Source organism: Schistosoma haematobium, chromosome 2 (assembly GCF_000699445.3).
Source record: "Schistosoma haematobium chromosome 2, whole genome shotgun sequence".
In the NCBI taxonomy this organism is placed as follows: Eukaryota; Metazoa; Platyhelminthes; class Trematoda; order Strigeidida; family Schistosomatidae; genus Schistosoma; species Schistosoma haematobium.
In genome coordinates this window covers 7,125,468-7,144,363 of record NC_067197.1, presented here as the reverse complement: position 1 = coordinate 7,144,363, position 18,896 = coordinate 7,125,468, and the positions used below count along the sequence as shown (strand labels likewise).

At 35.2% G+C, this 18,896-nt stretch overlaps 1 protein-coding gene across 2 annotated transcripts; it reads right to left on the bottom strand.

Moving 5' to 3' along the window:
* Nucleotides 1-1,043: 1,043 nt before the first annotated feature.
* Nucleotides 1,044-18,621, bottom strand: IPO7_1 (importin-7). Of its 2 annotated transcripts, XM_051214219.1 has the most exons (19): nt 18,573-18,621; nt 17,647-17,788; nt 17,380-17,615; nt 16,996-17,344; nt 16,835-16,965; nt 16,628-16,801; nt 16,449-16,594; nt 16,212-16,417; nt 15,936-16,176; nt 15,286-15,327; nt 13,412-13,530; nt 12,941-13,298; nt 11,806-11,903; nt 9,596-9,772; nt 8,529-8,665; nt 7,207-7,382; nt 6,171-6,286; nt 3,414-3,672; nt 1,044-1,950 (listed from the first exon to the last, which is right to left on the bottom strand). In XM_051214219.1, the coding sequence occupies exons 2-19, from the start codon at nt 17,728-17,730 to the stop codon at nt 1,856-1,858; spliced, it is 3,144 nt and encodes a 1,047-aa protein (XP_051067366.1). In that variant the 5' UTR covers nt 17,731-17,788; nt 18,573-18,621; the 3' UTR covers nt 1,044-1,855. The 2 variants fall into 2 exon arrangements, with proteins under 2 accessions (XP_051067366.1, XP_051067367.1); XM_051214220.1 differs by lacking the exon at nt 18,573-18,621 and having other exon boundaries at nt 16,835-17,344; nt 17,647-17,783.
* Nucleotides 18,622-18,896: the final 275 nt, after the last annotated feature.

Genomic DNA, 18,896 nt, shown 5'->3' with positions numbered 1-18,896 from the left:
TCATTTTTCGTACAGATTAATCTGATTTAACTAAAAGAAAGTACATTCTTATACTACAAAGTAATGACGATTGTACAGTTGGAGCCTACAATCACACAAGGAATTATTGCTATAGTGCAAATAACTACTGTTTTTCGAATGTAAATATTGTAGAAGTTATTATTAATCGATTTAACATCTAGAACATAATTTGGGGATCACGTGTATTTGAAGGTGTTGCAGTTCTTAAGATTGATGGAATAGTCATAATGTACATACTTACCATCTGGTGTAAAAATAGTCATGAATAAACCACTCAGCTCTAGGAAGACGATCTCTAAAATCATTCACATTTCATTTCAGAATCAAACAGTAAAGCTCACAATCAATTAGCACTATTATCTCGCGATCATAAATTAATTTTTACTGTCAGTAGTAACGCTAAATAACCGAATCCATGAAAAATTAGAAACACTGAACATGCCAAGTTGCTATACTAATTCCGCATAAAGAAATGTAATTAACCCGATGTACAGTTAGAAAAAAGTAGTTTTATGAGCGATGAAATCAGTGTGTATAATCTCAATAGTTATGAGAAATTCAAAGCATTTATACCTAATCTACATATGCTTTAAGAACAATTTCTCATTAATCTCGTTTTAAGAAAAACTCAATACAAAATTCAAACTGAGTTGTTACGATTATGTACTCACAGTTTCCATATTACTATTCACTATACTTAAATATAAACATACAATGAGACAATTACTTCAAACGATATTGAAACATTAAACTCTACGAAATGTCCAATACATCTTACTTACTTACGCCTGTTACTCTTCGTGGTGGAGCATAGGCCCAACAGCACTTTTAAATGGTTTGAATTATTTTTTCTGGCTAGCGTTTTTTTTAGCGAGTTAGTTTTCTATGGGACAGAGTCGCTAACCCCATGCCTGAACTTGGGACCGGCAGTAATTCTAGAAGAGCTACAGGCGGAGTTGTTCAGTACATCACATCAAGTAATTTAATCGTTAAACAAACAAACAAACAAAAAGTACACTACAAAGCAAAACTGAATAGATTTTATTTTGTAAAAGCAAATCAAATTTTATAGAGGATTATAACACTGTACTAATTATATATAATTTTCTTCCAAAAAGCAGTGATCTGAGAAATTGAATGTCTTAAAAAAGAGCAAAAATAAGCAAGAAAATTAACCAGTTTTATAATGCAGTCGTTAACAAGATCTTTTTTTCTTTTTTTGGGAAAAAAAGAAAGAAGGGGGAACTAATATTGAAAAAACAGGGATATAAAAACAAACAAAAAAAACACAATTTTCTTCGAATACATAAGAAAAATATTTACCAACAAATAAGTCACAATCAAATCTCTGTTGAACACGAATTATATATTTGGTTAGTTTTTCATTTCATGCATTGATTAATGGAAAAAAAGAAAAACAAAACACAAATATATATGTGTGTGTGCAATATAGAATATTTACGAATGGGGGAGAAGAATAGAAGCACTACAGACAAAGATCATGGATTAGTGTCAGTTGAACAGGAAACACAAAGTTAGAAATAGTAAACATTGACAATAAGAGCATACAGAAGACGAAGACAAAGAAGAAGAATACATGTGTACAATGATAAAAGGAAAACAAACTGAAGACAGAACGAAATTATAGTTACCAGATTATTTATGAAATAAAAATAGCATAATGGGTAGCGCGCACATTTAATGGAGTTAAGTAAATTGTAATTATGAAAGTTTTGTTTACATGTTTATTAGACTATAACATATCCTATACAGAGAGAAAAAAAGTATCATAAACTAATACTCAATTCCTTACAACAGAGTTTATAACCATAGATTATTTAAGTTGTCCATTGGGTGAACCGAAATCAAAGCTACTAGGGATAGTTGGTGAAAAAGTATATCCTCCAGCTTGTTCAATAATTTTAGACTCTGAAATATAAATTGGAAAATATTTTGTTAGATTTATGAGAAACAGACGAGATATACTCTATGTGTATAATGGAGACAATCTGAACTAAATTGAAAATATATTTATCTTGAAATCAAGTGAGTAAATTACAAACAACCATAATGATTCAAATGTATTCTGATTCACACTCAACTATGTGAAGAATTTGCACTCTGATAATAGATCCTTACAGTACCATGATGAATGGTGTCGTGTATCAATGCTGCATTTATTTTATTTAGACATATATATATTGGTATAAATGAGCACCGAATACATATGCGCCACACAAATCTCATTTGATTTGTGTGTGGGCTATGATACTGCCCGGGTGTCCAGCCTGAAACAGGTGGTTTTCTTAGGGGGCACGCCCGGAACCTTCGACCTAAAGGTCTGATCCAAGGCAGTGTAGCAACGTCAGCAGATGTAGTCCAATAGTAGCCGGTGTCGAACAATAGGTTCATACGCCATCTTTTCCCTTAAGATCCTGTAGCCTATGTGCGCTATTGGTTTGTAATCAGGGTTTTCCAACTCCCCTGAGTGGATCATTCGTATTTATCAACTCGGTAAAGGCGTCGGACATTAGTTTTTCGTCCTCTCCATTTCGTACCTGATACTCTATAGACCACGCATACTGGATAGTTAGTCATACCCAACGTAGAACGTCAGAAACCGGATCAAAACAACAACTATATCAGAAAGTTTCATCAGTTCATGAAGCCACTGACTGACCGGTTATTAATCTGTCATGTTGATAGGTGAAAACTGCATGATTGGCGCGATCATAACCAATAGATGTCAGGTCACACTGTTCAGAATCCGTTACAATAGCCAGACGTATTCATTATGTCTTTCCAAATACTTTTATATTCAATCATTTTCAACTACATTCTTAATATGAAGTCTTTTTTACGATCATTTCTACACCATTTTATCTCGACATGTTAATGTGTTGTGTCAACTTAAGCTAATTCACACTACAGTCACGCTCTACGTTTATTAAGTCAGCTTGGATAATAAAACAAATTTATTCACAAATCCAGTTGTCGTTGTCAGTTGATATGTGCACACTTGACATAATCACGATTAGTCAGTCTCGAAAAGACCAAACCATTCACTACCTGTTAAACTAATTCGTATAGGAAAGTGGGAACAATGAATGACCACAACGTAACGCTTTTTTGGAAGATACAATAGCGTTTTGCTGTAGCATATTTAAGCGCTAAAATATCATGATTCGTAAAAACACGAGACCATTAAAGATGTCATTGTGAACAAACACAGAGTTGAAGGATACCACATTATGCGTTTTTATGAATTAAATATGATCAGTACCTCATAATTATTTCCTTGAACACATGAAATATGAAGAGAATATATATATATATATATATATATATATATATATATATATATATATATATATATATATATATAAATTTACCTTTTTGTTGGATACATTTTAGAGCAGTATCCACCACTCCTTTGAGATCATTTTGTTGTTCTTCACTAAGATGATTGATCAACTGACTATACCATGCATAATCAGATCTTTCCAATTCAGTCATTACACGATAAAACGTTACATATTCATCCATATCACATTCAGACTTATCCATTTGTGTGTCGAACGCCTCGAGTGTTTCTTCTTCCTCATCGTCCTCATCTTCATCATCATCATCGTCGTCGTCATCTGAATCTTTCTAAAGTAAAAACCGATCACATGTCAGTAACAAACTGAAAATGGATATGTTAAATTCTATAATTAAGATTTAAAACGTATAGGAACATCAAAATTTTATTAACCAGGTTGTGACTGAGTTTAAAAAATTGGACTCAGTCAGTCAGTAACAACGTAGAACTTCGTACGTACGTACATCAGTTCGAGTTGCCACACCACATTAGCATAGAGATGCAGTGGTCGATTCAAATCCCGTAGTGCTAGATGTAGTGAAATTATAAGCTGTAATCAGAAAAATTAGGGTTTGAAGAAGTTATTCAAGGAGTATAATACAGCGAAATAAATTTGGGAAGAGAAAAAAAGAGACAAGGAGGAATAAGGAGATCAAAACTTGGGAGAACACAAAGAGTGGATACACCTGCGCCATTGCAAACGATTTTGAGCCATGTCACTCAGGGTCTCTAACCATCGGTTGCTATCATCTCGCGGTCCCCAACCAGGTAGTCTACACCTACCAACATGACTCAGTCCACTTGTCAGTGACTTCATGGACTTGTGCCATGCTTTGGTTTGGCCGCCCCTACCTTTCTTCCAACCTACTCCTATACCACTGAACATCGCACGTCGAGGCAGTCGCTCGTTGGGCATACGTAACACGTGTCTCAGCCATCTCAACTGATGAAGTTTCACTACTTCAATTGATTTGCTATCCTTATCTAGTACGCGTTTCCTAACAACTGCGTTACTTACTCGGTGGTCCCAGGATATACGAGCAATGTTTCGAGGACACCTATGATCAAATACTATTAACCTACGAATATCCTCTACTCTTACCGGCCATGCTTCACTGTCATAAAGTAGGACGGAACGAACTACTGCGCAGTAAACACGTCCTTTGGTTTGATAGATGGATATCTCGCCTACGCCATAAATGACGCAAGTTGGTAAAAGCTAGTCGAGCCTTCTGTATCCGTGCTGAGATTTTGTCACACACCAGACCACAAGGGCTGATGAGACTTCCAAGATAAGTGGAGCGATCGACACGCTCAATTACTTCGCGCCCTATCATTAGTTCGAGTGTCAATGCAACCCAATCCTGAAGCAACATTCTACATTTCGAGGGGGAGAATCGCATCCCGAACGTGCTTGCATTGTTGCTTAGAGTGGTCAGAAGACTGCATTTTGTCAGCGTCTTCATCAAATAAAACTATGTCATCAGCATATTCTAAGTCAACAAGTGAACCTCCCGGTAGAAGTTCAACCCCTGGAAATCTAGACGAGGAAAGTGTTATCTCTAAAAGTACGTCTACGACAAAGTTGAACAAGAATGGAGAGAGTGGACAGTCGTGACGAACACCACTTGGAAAAAAAGTGAAAGTGACTATTGCATGAAGTGGTGTTAGCATTTATATTACAAGATGCTGTTTTTTCTTCAACAGTGAGCACAACGTAATTAGACTGTCGATTGATGAAAATGGGGTTTTCTCATTTTTCCATGCAAATTAATAACCCTTGAATCAAGTAAACACAGGACTCATTAATGAATGACTGTTTATAACTGCTTTTATTTAAAATGCTGAAATATCGTGATCGCATTAGTATGCTTTACTGGAAACGTGACAATTAATCATATCACATAGGAAAAAATGGTTTGTTTAATTGAACTATGGTTATTCTATTAAAATTGAATTTTCAAAAAAATTTACAGAATGAGAGAAACTAAAAAAACATTGATGTAGTATATATAATAGTAAGGATTAAACTATGTTAACTAATGTACGTTTTACAAAGAAACACAGCACCATGAGTTTATCTTTTAATCCACGATAACTTGTTATTAAGTGTTAAATGTTCAGGAGAAAATGTAACTGGGATCATCATTTTATAGGAATAAGGGTGGATAATAGCACAAATTGTTAAAAGGACACAGTTCTACCTAATGTAGATTTAGCAAAGGCTAAAATCAGAATACACTGATTGGAGCATTTTAAAATGATCCGAGTCAATGGGAGAGTCGAGGAATAAAAAAACTTCTAAACATTTTATACAAAATCTAACATCTTTACTGATTTATCTATGCTGCTTGAATTTATTAGAGTACACACTGTTTCCTTTTAACTGTGGTTTTGATTTGGGAAGATTGAGGTGGAATATAATGTTTTGGGTAAACTAGGTCTATTTAACAATTTGGTTCCTATTTGTCAGTTACAGACTTCGACTTTTAGTCACTAAGTCCCAGGTTTGATCCCAATCCATCGACTAAAGGTTTGGGCGACAGAGTAGTATCATTAGATTTACACATGCATTGCGACTCATACCTAAGTACGTAGTAAGTGAATTAATTATTTTGCCTTAAATAACATGACGCTGTAAAAAATATTATAGTACAATAATAAACAAATCATAAAAACGATTAGCCAGAAACAAAAAGGCAAGACAACAATTCACATGCTTTTTCTCAATCAATGTAAAGCGATAGTGAAACAAAAATAAATACATCGAATATATAGAAAAGCTTACAGTTGCCTCTAACATTTCTAAATAACGAACACTTTCTTCGTCTACTTCATCTTCATCGCTTCCCAAAGCTTTACCCTCTAAATCTTCCTCTGTTTCAGATTCTTCTTCATCCGAATCTAGAAACAGATAGAAGATAGAGATATCAATTGTGTTTGAGAAATCAAGCATATATTTACTTATTATAAAGAGAAAATTAGTGATAAGTACTTGTCTATAAATTACAGGAATTTAATTACTCCACCTGGAACCCCCTCTAGGGCTACTACTACTACTGGTCATAAACCCGGATAACGTGTTTTGAGTTGGGGCAAGTTCACTTTGTGAAACAAAACCCTGTTATACAAGAGCACCAACCAGAGTAAACGAAGTACACTACCTTGAAAATTGAACGGTCTTCACGTAGATATATGATGCCACATGGTAAGCCCTAGGGGTCTACTGAAGCTACCAACCCGATACTCCACCTTCGCATTGAAACTTATTACCGCGACTATAGAAAACATTGGACGACTGTTTCATTCCAGTATGGAAAATCAGACGTATGTGTTCACGATAAAACCGAGAGTCGAACTCAGAAACTTCGAACAGTTCGTGATGTAAACGATGAAAATTTAACAATCTCCACAAATTTCTTCAACACTTAAAGAAACCCCGTACTCGTGGTAACTAACTTTCGGATCCAATAATAGTGAGAAGACATGACTAGTGGAGTTTGGTCATGTCGGGTGTGAAAATTATCTACCACAGAAAATGAAACGTGGTTGCGCGAAATCGTGAATTGAGTGAAGTTAGACATCCATACCATTGTGAAGTCTTGAATTCCATCCCGAATGGTTGGATGCTGTGTTCTCATTGAGGAGGACTCCCTTGCAATGACGAAAAAGTTGTTTAATGCTCTTTGATTTTAAATGGTGGTCTACGACATCCTACGATATAAAGTACGGAAATTCAACAATCCCCAAAAAACCGCTCAATAAATTGATTAAGGAAAAATAGTTATCAAATAAATAAGGATGAAAGTGAGAAAAAGCCCTACCATCCTCATTTTGATTGGAAGCTTTTGTTGCGTACGCCTTTTTCAGTCCAGAAAATAGCAGTAGAAGTGATGGTATATACTTTTCACTGAATGTTACAATTGCATCAGTTCGTTTATCAACCGGAAGAGAAATGATCAAACAAAGTCCTAAGACACAGAGGCGGCGATCATGCAATCTAAAGAAGAGAAACATCGTTTTCATTTGGTTTACTTGAACAAAAATGAAACTTGCTAACGAATTTTAAATTTAAGAAAATTGAACACAATTGCCATTCGTGTAAATTCAGGAAAAACTATTGATGAATGTGTCGCTTGTCAGTTATTTTGTTGAGATTTTGATGCATATTGCTCCATGAAATACTGAGACCATTTTAGTAGACCATAATTCACTGTAATGTTCTAAGAATTTTTAGTTTGTTTGCTTATTTACAAAAGGTCTGTTCGAAAACCAGTGACTTTTGAGTAATATACAGTAATGGTGCATTGAAAGCAACAGATTATAAAACCGAAAATCAAATTTATGATGTCGAAAATACAACTCCACTACAAACGACAGAATAATGATGAGATAATTGAGGCTTATTTTCTTCAACAGTCCAGTTTTAAAATTACTACACAGATTATTTCTATGGTATTATGAAAGAGAAATATTCAAAGTGATTTAACAACACCAATGACTGGATATTCAGAAAGTTTCTGTATACACGAAAAACAACGATCGAAATTTTCTCAAATAAAAGTAACTTACCCAAGCGAACTGTATGAGTTGATATAGTTCATTTTTAATTTAATGCGACTTATCTATTAAGAACGGATTTATGTGCTCAGATTAAAATCATATTAGTATTGTTTATGTTGGTGATATTATCCAGCCTCTTGAACTGGAGTAGTTATAATGGAGCTTGAATCTGAGATTGGATGAGTGAATCACCAAGCTATTGATTTGAGTCGGAGTGAAGACTAAGGTGGATAGACTGCCATAGTATTGAAAGTTTTTATAAGGAAAGCGAAAGTTGAAACATTTAAGGCCAATCAATACACAAAAAGCTGTTACTGCTACTTGTATAAGTAATCTAGACCCAGACGAAATGCAGTAACATAAGAGGAAATGTAAGTTTGAATGCCAGCTGCTCTATACAAAGAAACCCATACTATGGGATTTGTATTACTAACCGATCTATAAAGGCTTTGGGGTGACAGTTTGGTTAAGGTTATTGACTTTCTCAGTTTCTTAAGTACGAAGCAAGCAGACATCATACTTTTTTAATTAAACAATCTTATGCACATATATTAGTCAACAACTAAACTAAAAAACCACTTACCCAAGGAAACAGTCTGCATCTTCAATCCATCGTTTGAGGAATTCGGACAAAATGTTAACCTCTGTCCCAGGCCATGGATGCTCGATCATCATATGAAGCATATCCATAGGTGAGTAAAGCAATCCAGCAATTACCACCTGATTGTTAATATAAATAAGGTTATTAAAATAAATGATTACTTAACGGGAAAATTACAGATTGTTTTAGATGAGTTAATTTATCAAGTTCTGCACGAAATAGTTGAATAATAGAATGCAAATATGATGACAGACTGGAACAATCTATTTGTAATTGAGCGTTGGCAATGGAAATAATTAGAAGCTTCGAAGCATGGGTAAGATGTAATGGGAAAAATAACAGTCAATATCATTCTAGAAACCAAACTATCATGGTAAAAAGGGTAGGTAGCATAGTGTCAAGATGGCTTAGAAAAGCACGACGAGGCCACAAGAGGCTCTATAGGAGCCAGAGATTCCATCCAAACAGAACTTGATACAGCCTTCTAGAATACTAACGTGGCATGCCACGATTGGACAATAGTATAACTTGCCTCCTTGTGGATTGGCTAAATTATGATGATGCTATAGTCAAGACTAATAACCCATGTTTTTCTTTTCTGTTTTTGATTCCTACCGTTCTCCTATCTTCTGATTTGCGAGTGTGAGGTTCTACATGTTGGAGTCCCATTAGTTGTACATCGTATTCTACCGTAATCAAGTAGAGGACGTAACACATAGTTCGTTCATAATTTAAAATACTCAAATCATTAGTTTATAGAAATGTTTCCAATCTGCAAACAGCTTCCTACAATGAAAAACTATCTCACAAACCAGAGAGAAGCGGCTGTTTTGTGACTGTCAATTTTTAGTAGTTTTCTCTAACTGATACCAGTTTATGGCGAAAAACTGAAATCGCAGGTAGACATTAAATCTGTTTCTTAGTTGTTTCGCTGAGATAAGTGCAACTTTATGCGCCATTCACTCCTCTATTAGGCTATACATGACATGAACCAAGACCCTTTTACCTTGAACATAAACTTAAGCGAATGTTTCCGAAAAAAAAATTACCTGCATACAGAGTGTTCTAAGTTCACTTGAAACAAGCGGGCGTGTAAGACGTGTAAGTGCTAGCTCAACATATTTTGGTACATACTGATTCACTTGACCTCGATAATCAAGTAAAATAACTTCAAGTAATTTTGCAGCATGCATTTGTAGTCTTTCTTGGTCATCCATTGAGAACACCTATGGAGACAAATATTAGGTAAAGTAAAATGCAATAGAGAATAAACAAAACGACCTTTTATTGACTAACGATAAAAAAACTATAATGTAACGGTCCAAACTTGGAAAGTATAAAGAACCTACTGGGATTAAAAAGATAAGAGATGTGTTGATTTATTTATTTATTTAGCTAATTCATCAAGTACACATTCATGTATTTGGTTTTGAACTGCACTCTAAATATGAGGGCTAGTGATACTACTACTACTACTACTACTACTACTACTACTACTACTACTACTACTACTACTACTACTACTTGGTTGTCCAAACTAACATAGATAGAGCAAAGTTTGAATCTGCGAATTGACGGATGGGAGTAAAAGGCCATAACCACCGGATCACCACGCTATGTGCATCCACGACCCAATCAATTGTTAATCCCTATCGATAAGTGAATCGACCGACAATATTTGAGTTAAATGCTCACCACTAGATTCCACGTTGTCAATTCGGATTCTAAAGGTACGGATAGCTAAAAATGTTGACCTGAATATATAGGACAGTTCGCTTCAGATGTCTTCATGGGTTCATTTAAGGTACAGTTCCCTAAGGTTAGAAACGACAGAGTCAAGTTTTTGATTGGATGGAATGTATCAGCTTTGCAAGAGATGGAATAGAGGGTTGAAGAAGATAATGAACCACTATCAGTAATAAGGCTGATAAAAGTTTAGTCATGACGCTAGGCAACCTGGTTGCGTAAATAGAACACCGACTGCTATATAAGACTTATACTTACAAGCGAACGATATTCTATTGACGAAGAGAAAATTGACAGAGACCGTGCCTGACGAAGATATAAAGTTAAATTTCACTCCCTTGCCATTAAGAGAACAAACGAATATACTTTAATATGCTATTGCCAACCCACTGTTTAACGAGTCGAAAGATCGGCGGTTGCTGACACCTCTACGACTTTATCACGAGGGGAGGAGTGCTATGGTCAAAGCAGGTAAACTGTGGGCCTAACACGACTGCTTGATAGAAAACTGCAACCGAAATCATTATCCTTAAAGTACGAAATTTACGTTTACCCGAAGAATTAGATGGTCCTACAGAAAAGAATGCTGACAACGACGTAGTGGTCGTTTCAGGAGAAGGGTGTCAATCTATCGATAAAAGTAAATAAAGAAGGAACGAATTGAGCGAAGAAATTTCTTTTCAATTAGTTTTCTTCGCTCAATTCGTTCCTTCTTTATTTACAAAATGGGAATTTTCACTATATTGAAAAGTAAATAAACCAAAAATATTTGTATTAAACGCTTAAAACTCATTTCATCCCAGACTATTTATTACTCTAGCCCTTTTTTTAATTAACAATCATGAAATTGTACCAGTTACATAAACATATTTATTCGTTTTCGTTGTCTCCGTTACTATTCGGTATGCATGTGTTTACGGCTTTCTCTGTAGATGACTACTACGTTTTTTTTGTACTAATTGTGTTAATTTATATTTTAGAAACGGATTACAATTGTGGGCTATATATATCGTTATCTGTTTTGACCATAGCCCTGCTAAGACTTGTGTGACAATGTAGAGACATATTCAAGAAATTTATCTCTAGTTAATCACTTCCTACACCAAGAATCCAGTTCAGTACTATGAGGTCTCACGAAAAATGCAGAACCATTAAAATTACTGGGTGTGCAAGTCAAATAAGCTAAAGTGCGATTAAATCTTTTTACGGAACAGGAATATACTCACAATAAATTTACGATAAAATATAGCGATTGAATTTATATATAGCAAACAACAGCAACCTACGAACGTTCTCTATTTTTGAAGGCAAAATTCCACAAAGTAAAATAGAGCAAACTCTTTCGAAATACATTAGAGAAGTGTAATGATGTTAATCGTACGCCTGATACTTTCTGCCTAGTAGTCTAAACCAACTGAAGATGAATAGTTGTAATAAGAAATATTGGTTTTGTTCAATTTAATACAGAAACTTTCATAAATTTTTTAATTAGTGAATTAACTGTAATATCTACCTCTAAACACATAGCAGTAATTTGTTCAATACGTGAAGTATTTGCCAGGAAAGCCTCACGGTCCACTGTTATGTAATTATGTAGACAGGGCATCATTTCTAAACAACAATATAGACAGGAAAAAACTTTAAGAAGGTGAGAGATTTCAAACAGAAATTAGATAGAAGTTCTATAAGCACTTTGCCTAAATTTGGACGAATAGTTTTACATTAGTTGGGCACTTAGTAAACGTACGACATTAAAAATAAAACCATACTTGCAAAAACTCAGCAACTGAATTTCAAACAAATCCAACTTTTAGCTCGGCGATCTGATCTAAGCTTTTCAAGGGAAGTAATTAAACATTAAAATTATCAAATATAAACACGGTTTGTACTTTGTCGAATATCGGTTAGTAAAGAATTGACACTAATTTGAGAATCAAATGAACGATTTTGCTTACATTGAGGATACAAGTTTCAATCTTAACAACTACCAAATCAACAGGGAGCAGACCTATAATAAGATTGAGATAAATCTAAATAATATGCACCAATCAAGCATAAACATGAACAAGAAGAATCTTGATAAAAGGAAACGACTTTTATTTGCTACTACGTACCACAGCTAGGAATCATTGTTTAGTAGGATAGTCTGTTTTGACACAATGGGATCTTTCAGTTTTAAAACATAAGGAAATTGGTTTGCATCACTTCACTCAACTTTGCTTTGAGTTAATTGAGTCTAATCCCAAAACGTCCTTCACGAAAATCTTTTAATACTGATTTTGTGAAGCATGACTTTCGAAAACTTTAAGTCAATTACGTCAGTTAGTGATTTTTTGCTCTGGGAATATAAATAAATGTTAATCACACAACGGAAACCAACGACATACTACTAGTAATAAAATAATATGAAACAAGAATGAATTATGCAACTAGAGCTTTCATCAGTTTTCTAAGTCTTCAAGGTTTTCAACCCATAATTATCAATTAGCCAGTTGGTAATTCCATTTGTTGGAGAATATGACCAATAGTCTAGTACACGAAATTAGCCTAAATCATATATTTACCGGGAGTTTAGGAGGGAAATTATTGCTGAAAAAGTAGGGTATTATATAGATTTTATCTGAGGTCTAAATGCATAAAATACTTACCGGAAAAGCACTCGCAAGCATCTTTTTTAAATACAGGATAGAGTTGATCGAAAAGTTGCCACAAAAGTGGGGAAATCTTGTTAGTTGTCAGCGAGAAAATGAACGTGAGAGCTTCATCAAAGAACACACTTAATTTATGGTTGAATATAGACTGAATCAAATGCACAACAATGGGTTCAAGCTGAGCAACAAGGTTTTCATTATCTTCACCAACTTGCAGAATAGACTCCATATTATCTAAAACACTTGTAGCAACTATTGACCGGTACTCAAAGAGATCTTCTGTATCCTCAAGCTCGATTAATTCCCTATTTAATTCATACTCGGATTTAATAACGAGCTGATGAAACGTATCTGACTGGAGGAAAAAAGACACCAAAATTCAATTAGAAAAATGTAAACCTAAACCCTTCCCTAAAAAAATCAGACTAAACAATTAACTGAACAACAGTTATGTTGATTAAAACATACCAATGTTTGCATAACTTCAGAAGCGATTGGAACTATTTCTTTTTCAAATGTATGTATTAATATTTCGATTACACTGTTTAAATCGTCGAATTCAGTTTGCCGAAGAAGCTCCAATAAACCTGAAAGTGAACGTACTATGAATATAACTGCCAAAATATTATGAGACAAAGATCTGTACTACTAAAATAATGAGACAAATTGAGCTAAAACGATTTCTAGCAAACAGCTTCCTGCACTGCTTACTAGTCCAATCTAACAAAGTTACCTAAATAAAGAGTATATTCGTTGTCAGATGGATAGGAGTAGCAGAACCTATTAGTTTTGCTCAACATGCAACACAGAAAAAAGCAATGCTTTATCTAAACTTCCTCCCTTGCTGAAATGTATGGTGTTTAGGTGCACAAAAAATACTAAAATGTACAGATTTCTACAAAACCATGTTGATTGTTTTACAACGGTATATTAAAAATCACAGGTCATAAGACATGATACAAACAATTCAAGCCCTTAAACACACACTGTTTTGCGTCTGATTCATATGTGCTCGTACATGAATCGTTGGTATCGAACGACAGTAAATATAGTTTCAACTAACCCCTCGGTTCACTGAAGAAACAGCCATATTAAATTTATTTTACATGTGTTTAGACGGGCATTAGCACTTACTAAGCAACAAAGAGAAAAATTAGGATCAAAAACTTGGTATAGATGATAAATACGTAAAACTTACGGCAACTGATATAAACTGGGTGCTTTAAAGTGCACAGAGTTATATTTTAACCACAGAATACCAAAAAAAAACACTAAAAGGGTAGTTACTTTAGGAAATTACTTGTTTTTAGTAATTATAGAATGGTCCGGAAGTCACATGAAATCTTACACAACCTCTACCGGGAATCCTAAATGGGTTGTTACTTTCTGAAATCAAAACCAGGTATATTATGCCAACTAACGCATGCTAGTATGGAGGTTGTGGAGATTACTAAGTTTTTGATTGAGATCATGAACCGACTGATGTTAGACCATCACCTTTGGAAACCTGGAAGCACTGGACGGCCGTTTCGTCCTATTGTATGCTAACTAGACTGCATACATATTTTAAGGTTTGTTATTTAGTGACTTTTCAATACTTTTAAGTGAAAACATTAAATGTGGTATATTTATGACCCCGTTAAAATACACTAAGAAATTTAACTACGGCTGAAATCTTCCAAGAATTTAGAAGTAATGGTAATCCACATGTTTTGTTGAAAGCATGCTCTTATCTGTAAGGTTCCGCTAAAACGCCTACATACTATAAGAGCTTCCGACTGAAACAAATGCTCAGGATACCTGTGGGCATATCCCTACGTTTAACGTAACAAGGCATCATAAATCCCTTATGAAAGTAATAAACAGTGCCTAGTAAAAATATCGACTGAGCTCTCGTAATTGCATGTTATTAAAAGCATCTCCCTGTGGGACAAAAAAACTGGTAAGTCACATTCAAATCGCAATTATCAAAAAAACTACGATTAATCAAATCCATACGATATTAGAGAAAATGAAGCGGTGACTTAGTAGTTGATGCATTTGACTCTTAATAACTAAGTCCTAAATTTGAGCCCTGTCGCGCCCACTTTAGTCTAGACAATCGGATAGTATCGTTCTTTCCCAACCTTAGTGTGCTTCATACCCAATACCTGGTGAATGCTAATTTAATTATTACCCAACAAACGGAATGAGTTATCGCAGTAAGTGAACCAACAAACTAAGAGGAAACATGCTATGCAAAGCATTTCGAAAACCATAATCACTGCTAGAAAGGACCTCCTTAAAAAAAGATAGTTATGAAAAACAATCAACTACCAATTAATTTTCATAAAATCACTCACGTATCAAGAGTTCGCGTAGATGAGGAGCCACAAATTGATGGGCTAAATGAAGTTGAAAGAAAATAAAATTTTAATTACAGCAAAAGCAAGATAGTTTCATAGTACATATAAGGTGTTAAACGATTCTGGAGCATTGCTGTTTCATGTAATTCTCGTGTCACAATGTCACTAAGCAAATTGGTCACCAATCTGTAAAGTCCGACCTAATGGACTTTTGTTAGATAGAAAAACACTAGTATTGTTACCGTAACCCGAGTTATTTGTACATACATACTAGTAGATTGTCTTGCTAATGCGATGGCTTGTCGTATATGAAAAAATGAACTTTCAGAAGCCATCCAGTTCAAATTTTGAAACACTCTACACAGAAACTAAGCTTCAACACACGCTTATTACTACAGATCAATTTGAGGATGTAGTGGGTAGCTATGAACAGACCTGTCACAACAGTTTAACCAAGTTAAATATTCTCCTAACAACTGTTCTTTGGAGTTTAAATGAACTATATTGCTGCCAGTGTCTTAAGAACACATTTTTAACCAATAATTCAGACGTTTTAAGAATTTAAACAAACTTTTTAATAAACATAAATCCAGAGTACCATGAACTGTACACATCTCTAATAAACAGAATAATCACGCTTAACTCACCAGTTTCTTGACACCGAACTAATTCTGAGAGACAGAGTGCAGCAAACGCACGAACTGGCAATTCCGAATCAAAACATGCAGCTTTTCTCACTTCATCAACAACTTGGGCAAATATATTTTGGTCATTGAATTTAGCCTCTGATAATTTCTCCAGCAATCTGTAAGCCCTAGCACGACGATATCCTTCAGGAGCATGCAAAGTCGGAAGGACATGACCTACAAGAAATGATTCTAATTGAGACTGAAAGATAAGTACATAAGTGTTGTCGAACATACCTTGTATGCAGCTTTTTTCAGTAAGATTTCAGCTATAGCTATGTACATGTGCAAAACAGCATCCTTCTCAATAGGAGAACTCTCGGAACTTAATATATGAATGCAGAACGGCATTATGTTATTGAGAACACCACGTCGTTTAACACATGCTTCACTTAGAAGCGTAGACGCTGCACTTGCTGGACTAGATACTGATCCCCAATCACCTGAAAATGAAGAAAAAAGAAAGAATCTTACCGGCTTCTGCTCGAATGTATTCCACTGGATCTTCTTGCCATAATTCTGCATCTTCTTCAGTATATGACATTAGCGGGAATATAACTTCACGGACCAAAAGAGAGAAGTGTGGCCGTAGTAATTTCCATGAAAATGAGTTAGCCAGTCTACAAAAACAAGTTGGATTGTGTTTTACTTACGCCGAAGAAAAATAGTCCAGTGTTTGACTAAGCACAGGTTTGGAAACGAATGATTTTTGTCTGTATGCTTCACATATATTCAGAAGTACTGATATTATTTGCCCTGAGAAAGCTTTAAGATACCAGTCAGCGAATGGTTGATATAGCTTAATGACTGAGCCAGGACTACCATAACTGAAAGGAGTTAGTAATTTCTACGCATCATACCGGGTAGAAACCCTGTTAAGTATTTTTAAAGCCCATTTTTGCCGTTTCCAGGTTGAACTTGAAGTGTCCGAATGAGTCACTTTGAAATCACCGAGTATAGTACAGAACATATCAATCCAATGAGTAAATAACTAAACAGGAGTAAGAAATAAATGACATACCTGTTTATTCATTGCATCCAGTGGGAAATGGTAATTTATAAATGAAAAGAATATTTTGATAATGAGCGTTTGAAGTACATAAGAATCTTCGGATTCTTCAACGATGAGACTCGACAACGTTGAATATAAGATTGGAAGAAAAACTTGCATCGTGGAAACCGTATTTGCGCGTTCATCGTTTTTTTTGTATGTATACACTTCAACAAAAGCATAAAGGCAACGAAGAGCTCCTCGAAGATGATGGCGATCATTTGATTCTAAAAAATGCTTTACTTGTTCAGGGAACTCTTCAAAACGAGTAGGAAAATCATGCCTAATTATTTTGGAAAGAGCAACCTGGAGATGAGTTCTTATTTAAGAAGTTACTTCAGAAAAATGTCTTACTGAAAAGGAATTGGCGCCGAGACAAGAGCTGCTACAATAGAACTTCTGATTGCCTGCTTATCTTGCTCATGTATACAAAATCTTAATTCACCAGATTCGTCTGACTCCTCGGGCTTCCACCATTCAGAGATGTTGTTTTTAAAATAGAGAGCTGCTGCTTGTCGTACTCCCACATCAACACTCTCTTCGAGGATGATTTTCAATAGAGTGGGAACAAATCCAATAATTTTATGCATCTGGAAATAAACAATAAGTAGCTTTGCTTACTTCATCAAGTATCTTTGTCCCATTTCCTTGTTTTTCTGCCAACAGAGTATTACTTAATGCCTCAACTACCCTACTAGGGTCCATGCTAAATAGGATTCCAAAAACAACGTGACAATCACCACAAATTGCACCGCCCTACGTCCTAGTAAAATAAAACAAACACCGAAACTATAAAGATTTAAATTTCTACCTACTATGCATTAACAGAAATCGACCACTGGTTTATATCGTTCTTTTATTTGTATTGAAATTATCAGAAATAAATCTTTTTAATTGGACATAAATGTTTCCCCTTTTGACTAGGCATTTAGTCATTCTCTGAGCACCAAAACCCACTATTTTTTGTTTCATTTGAACTCATTCTCTGCTTTGGTCGGTATATTTGACTTCATAGCAACTGTTACCTATCTGGTACAGATTGACGGGTAGGATCTTATTCCTCATGTAACCGCCTATTACCTTCGCTTTTCTCTGAGACCATGTGTAAGGGTGATGTGACTGATTTTAGGGGAGGAATGGAAGATCTTCAGCTATAACATGAGGCTTATCAGGAGCTAATCTCCTGGGTTTCAATAACAAGAAGGCGCCTTCGCTTTTAATTACATGAATTATTTCAAATCTACCTTTGGAAAGTTAGTGGTTTGCTTTATTTACACTTGAAAAATTTGTAGTGTGACATCTTCGAGATAATGTCTGATGCTTCGCATATCTATCTTCCTGGTAACCATTATTATATAAATACTAACAGTGTATATATTTCAGACGATATGAATATAGCTTATTATCGAACAGCGCAGATCACGAAGTCACAAGCACACACGGGGAATTCCACCAGAAATGTTAATGCAGGCTAGAAAGTACAGAAAGGGGGTTGAGAGCCGAATAAATTAACATTATTCAACCATATATACATCGATTGCACCCACCAGTGATAGTAATGAAGATGATAAATATCAGTTTCATAAGAGGTGGAAGTCGGTCATAGGAAAGTGCCCGGAAAACAACCTGACCATCCTGATGGGAGATATAAACGCCAAAGTTTCAATGAAAAACAACGGTTATGAAGATATCATTGGACGACATGGACTGGGAGAAAGGAACGAGAATGGAGAGAGATTTGCAAATCTATTAGCGTTCAACAAATTGATTATAGGCGGCACAGTATTTTGATGGAGTTTTGTTCTCTGAGCTGGATGGTTTGGTCATGGAGCTAACACTGTTCCTCTGAACGGCGTCATCAACAAAACTTC

Excerpts from the sequence above, each read along its gene's own strand:
- IPO7_1 (XM_051214219.1), bottom strand. The coding sequence starts at position 17,730 with ATGGACCCTAGTAGGGTAGTTGAGGCATTAAGTAATACTCTGTTGGCA. Across the intron at positions 16,418-16,448 it reads ATACATTCGAGCAGAAGCCG|GTGATTGGGGATCAGTATCT; the intron begins GTAAGATTCTTT and ends CTTCATTTTCAG. Across the intron at positions 15,328-15,935 it reads AGTTCGGTGTCAAGAAACTG|CCCATCAATTTGTGGCTCCT; the intron begins GTGAGTTAAGCG and ends AACTTCATTTAG.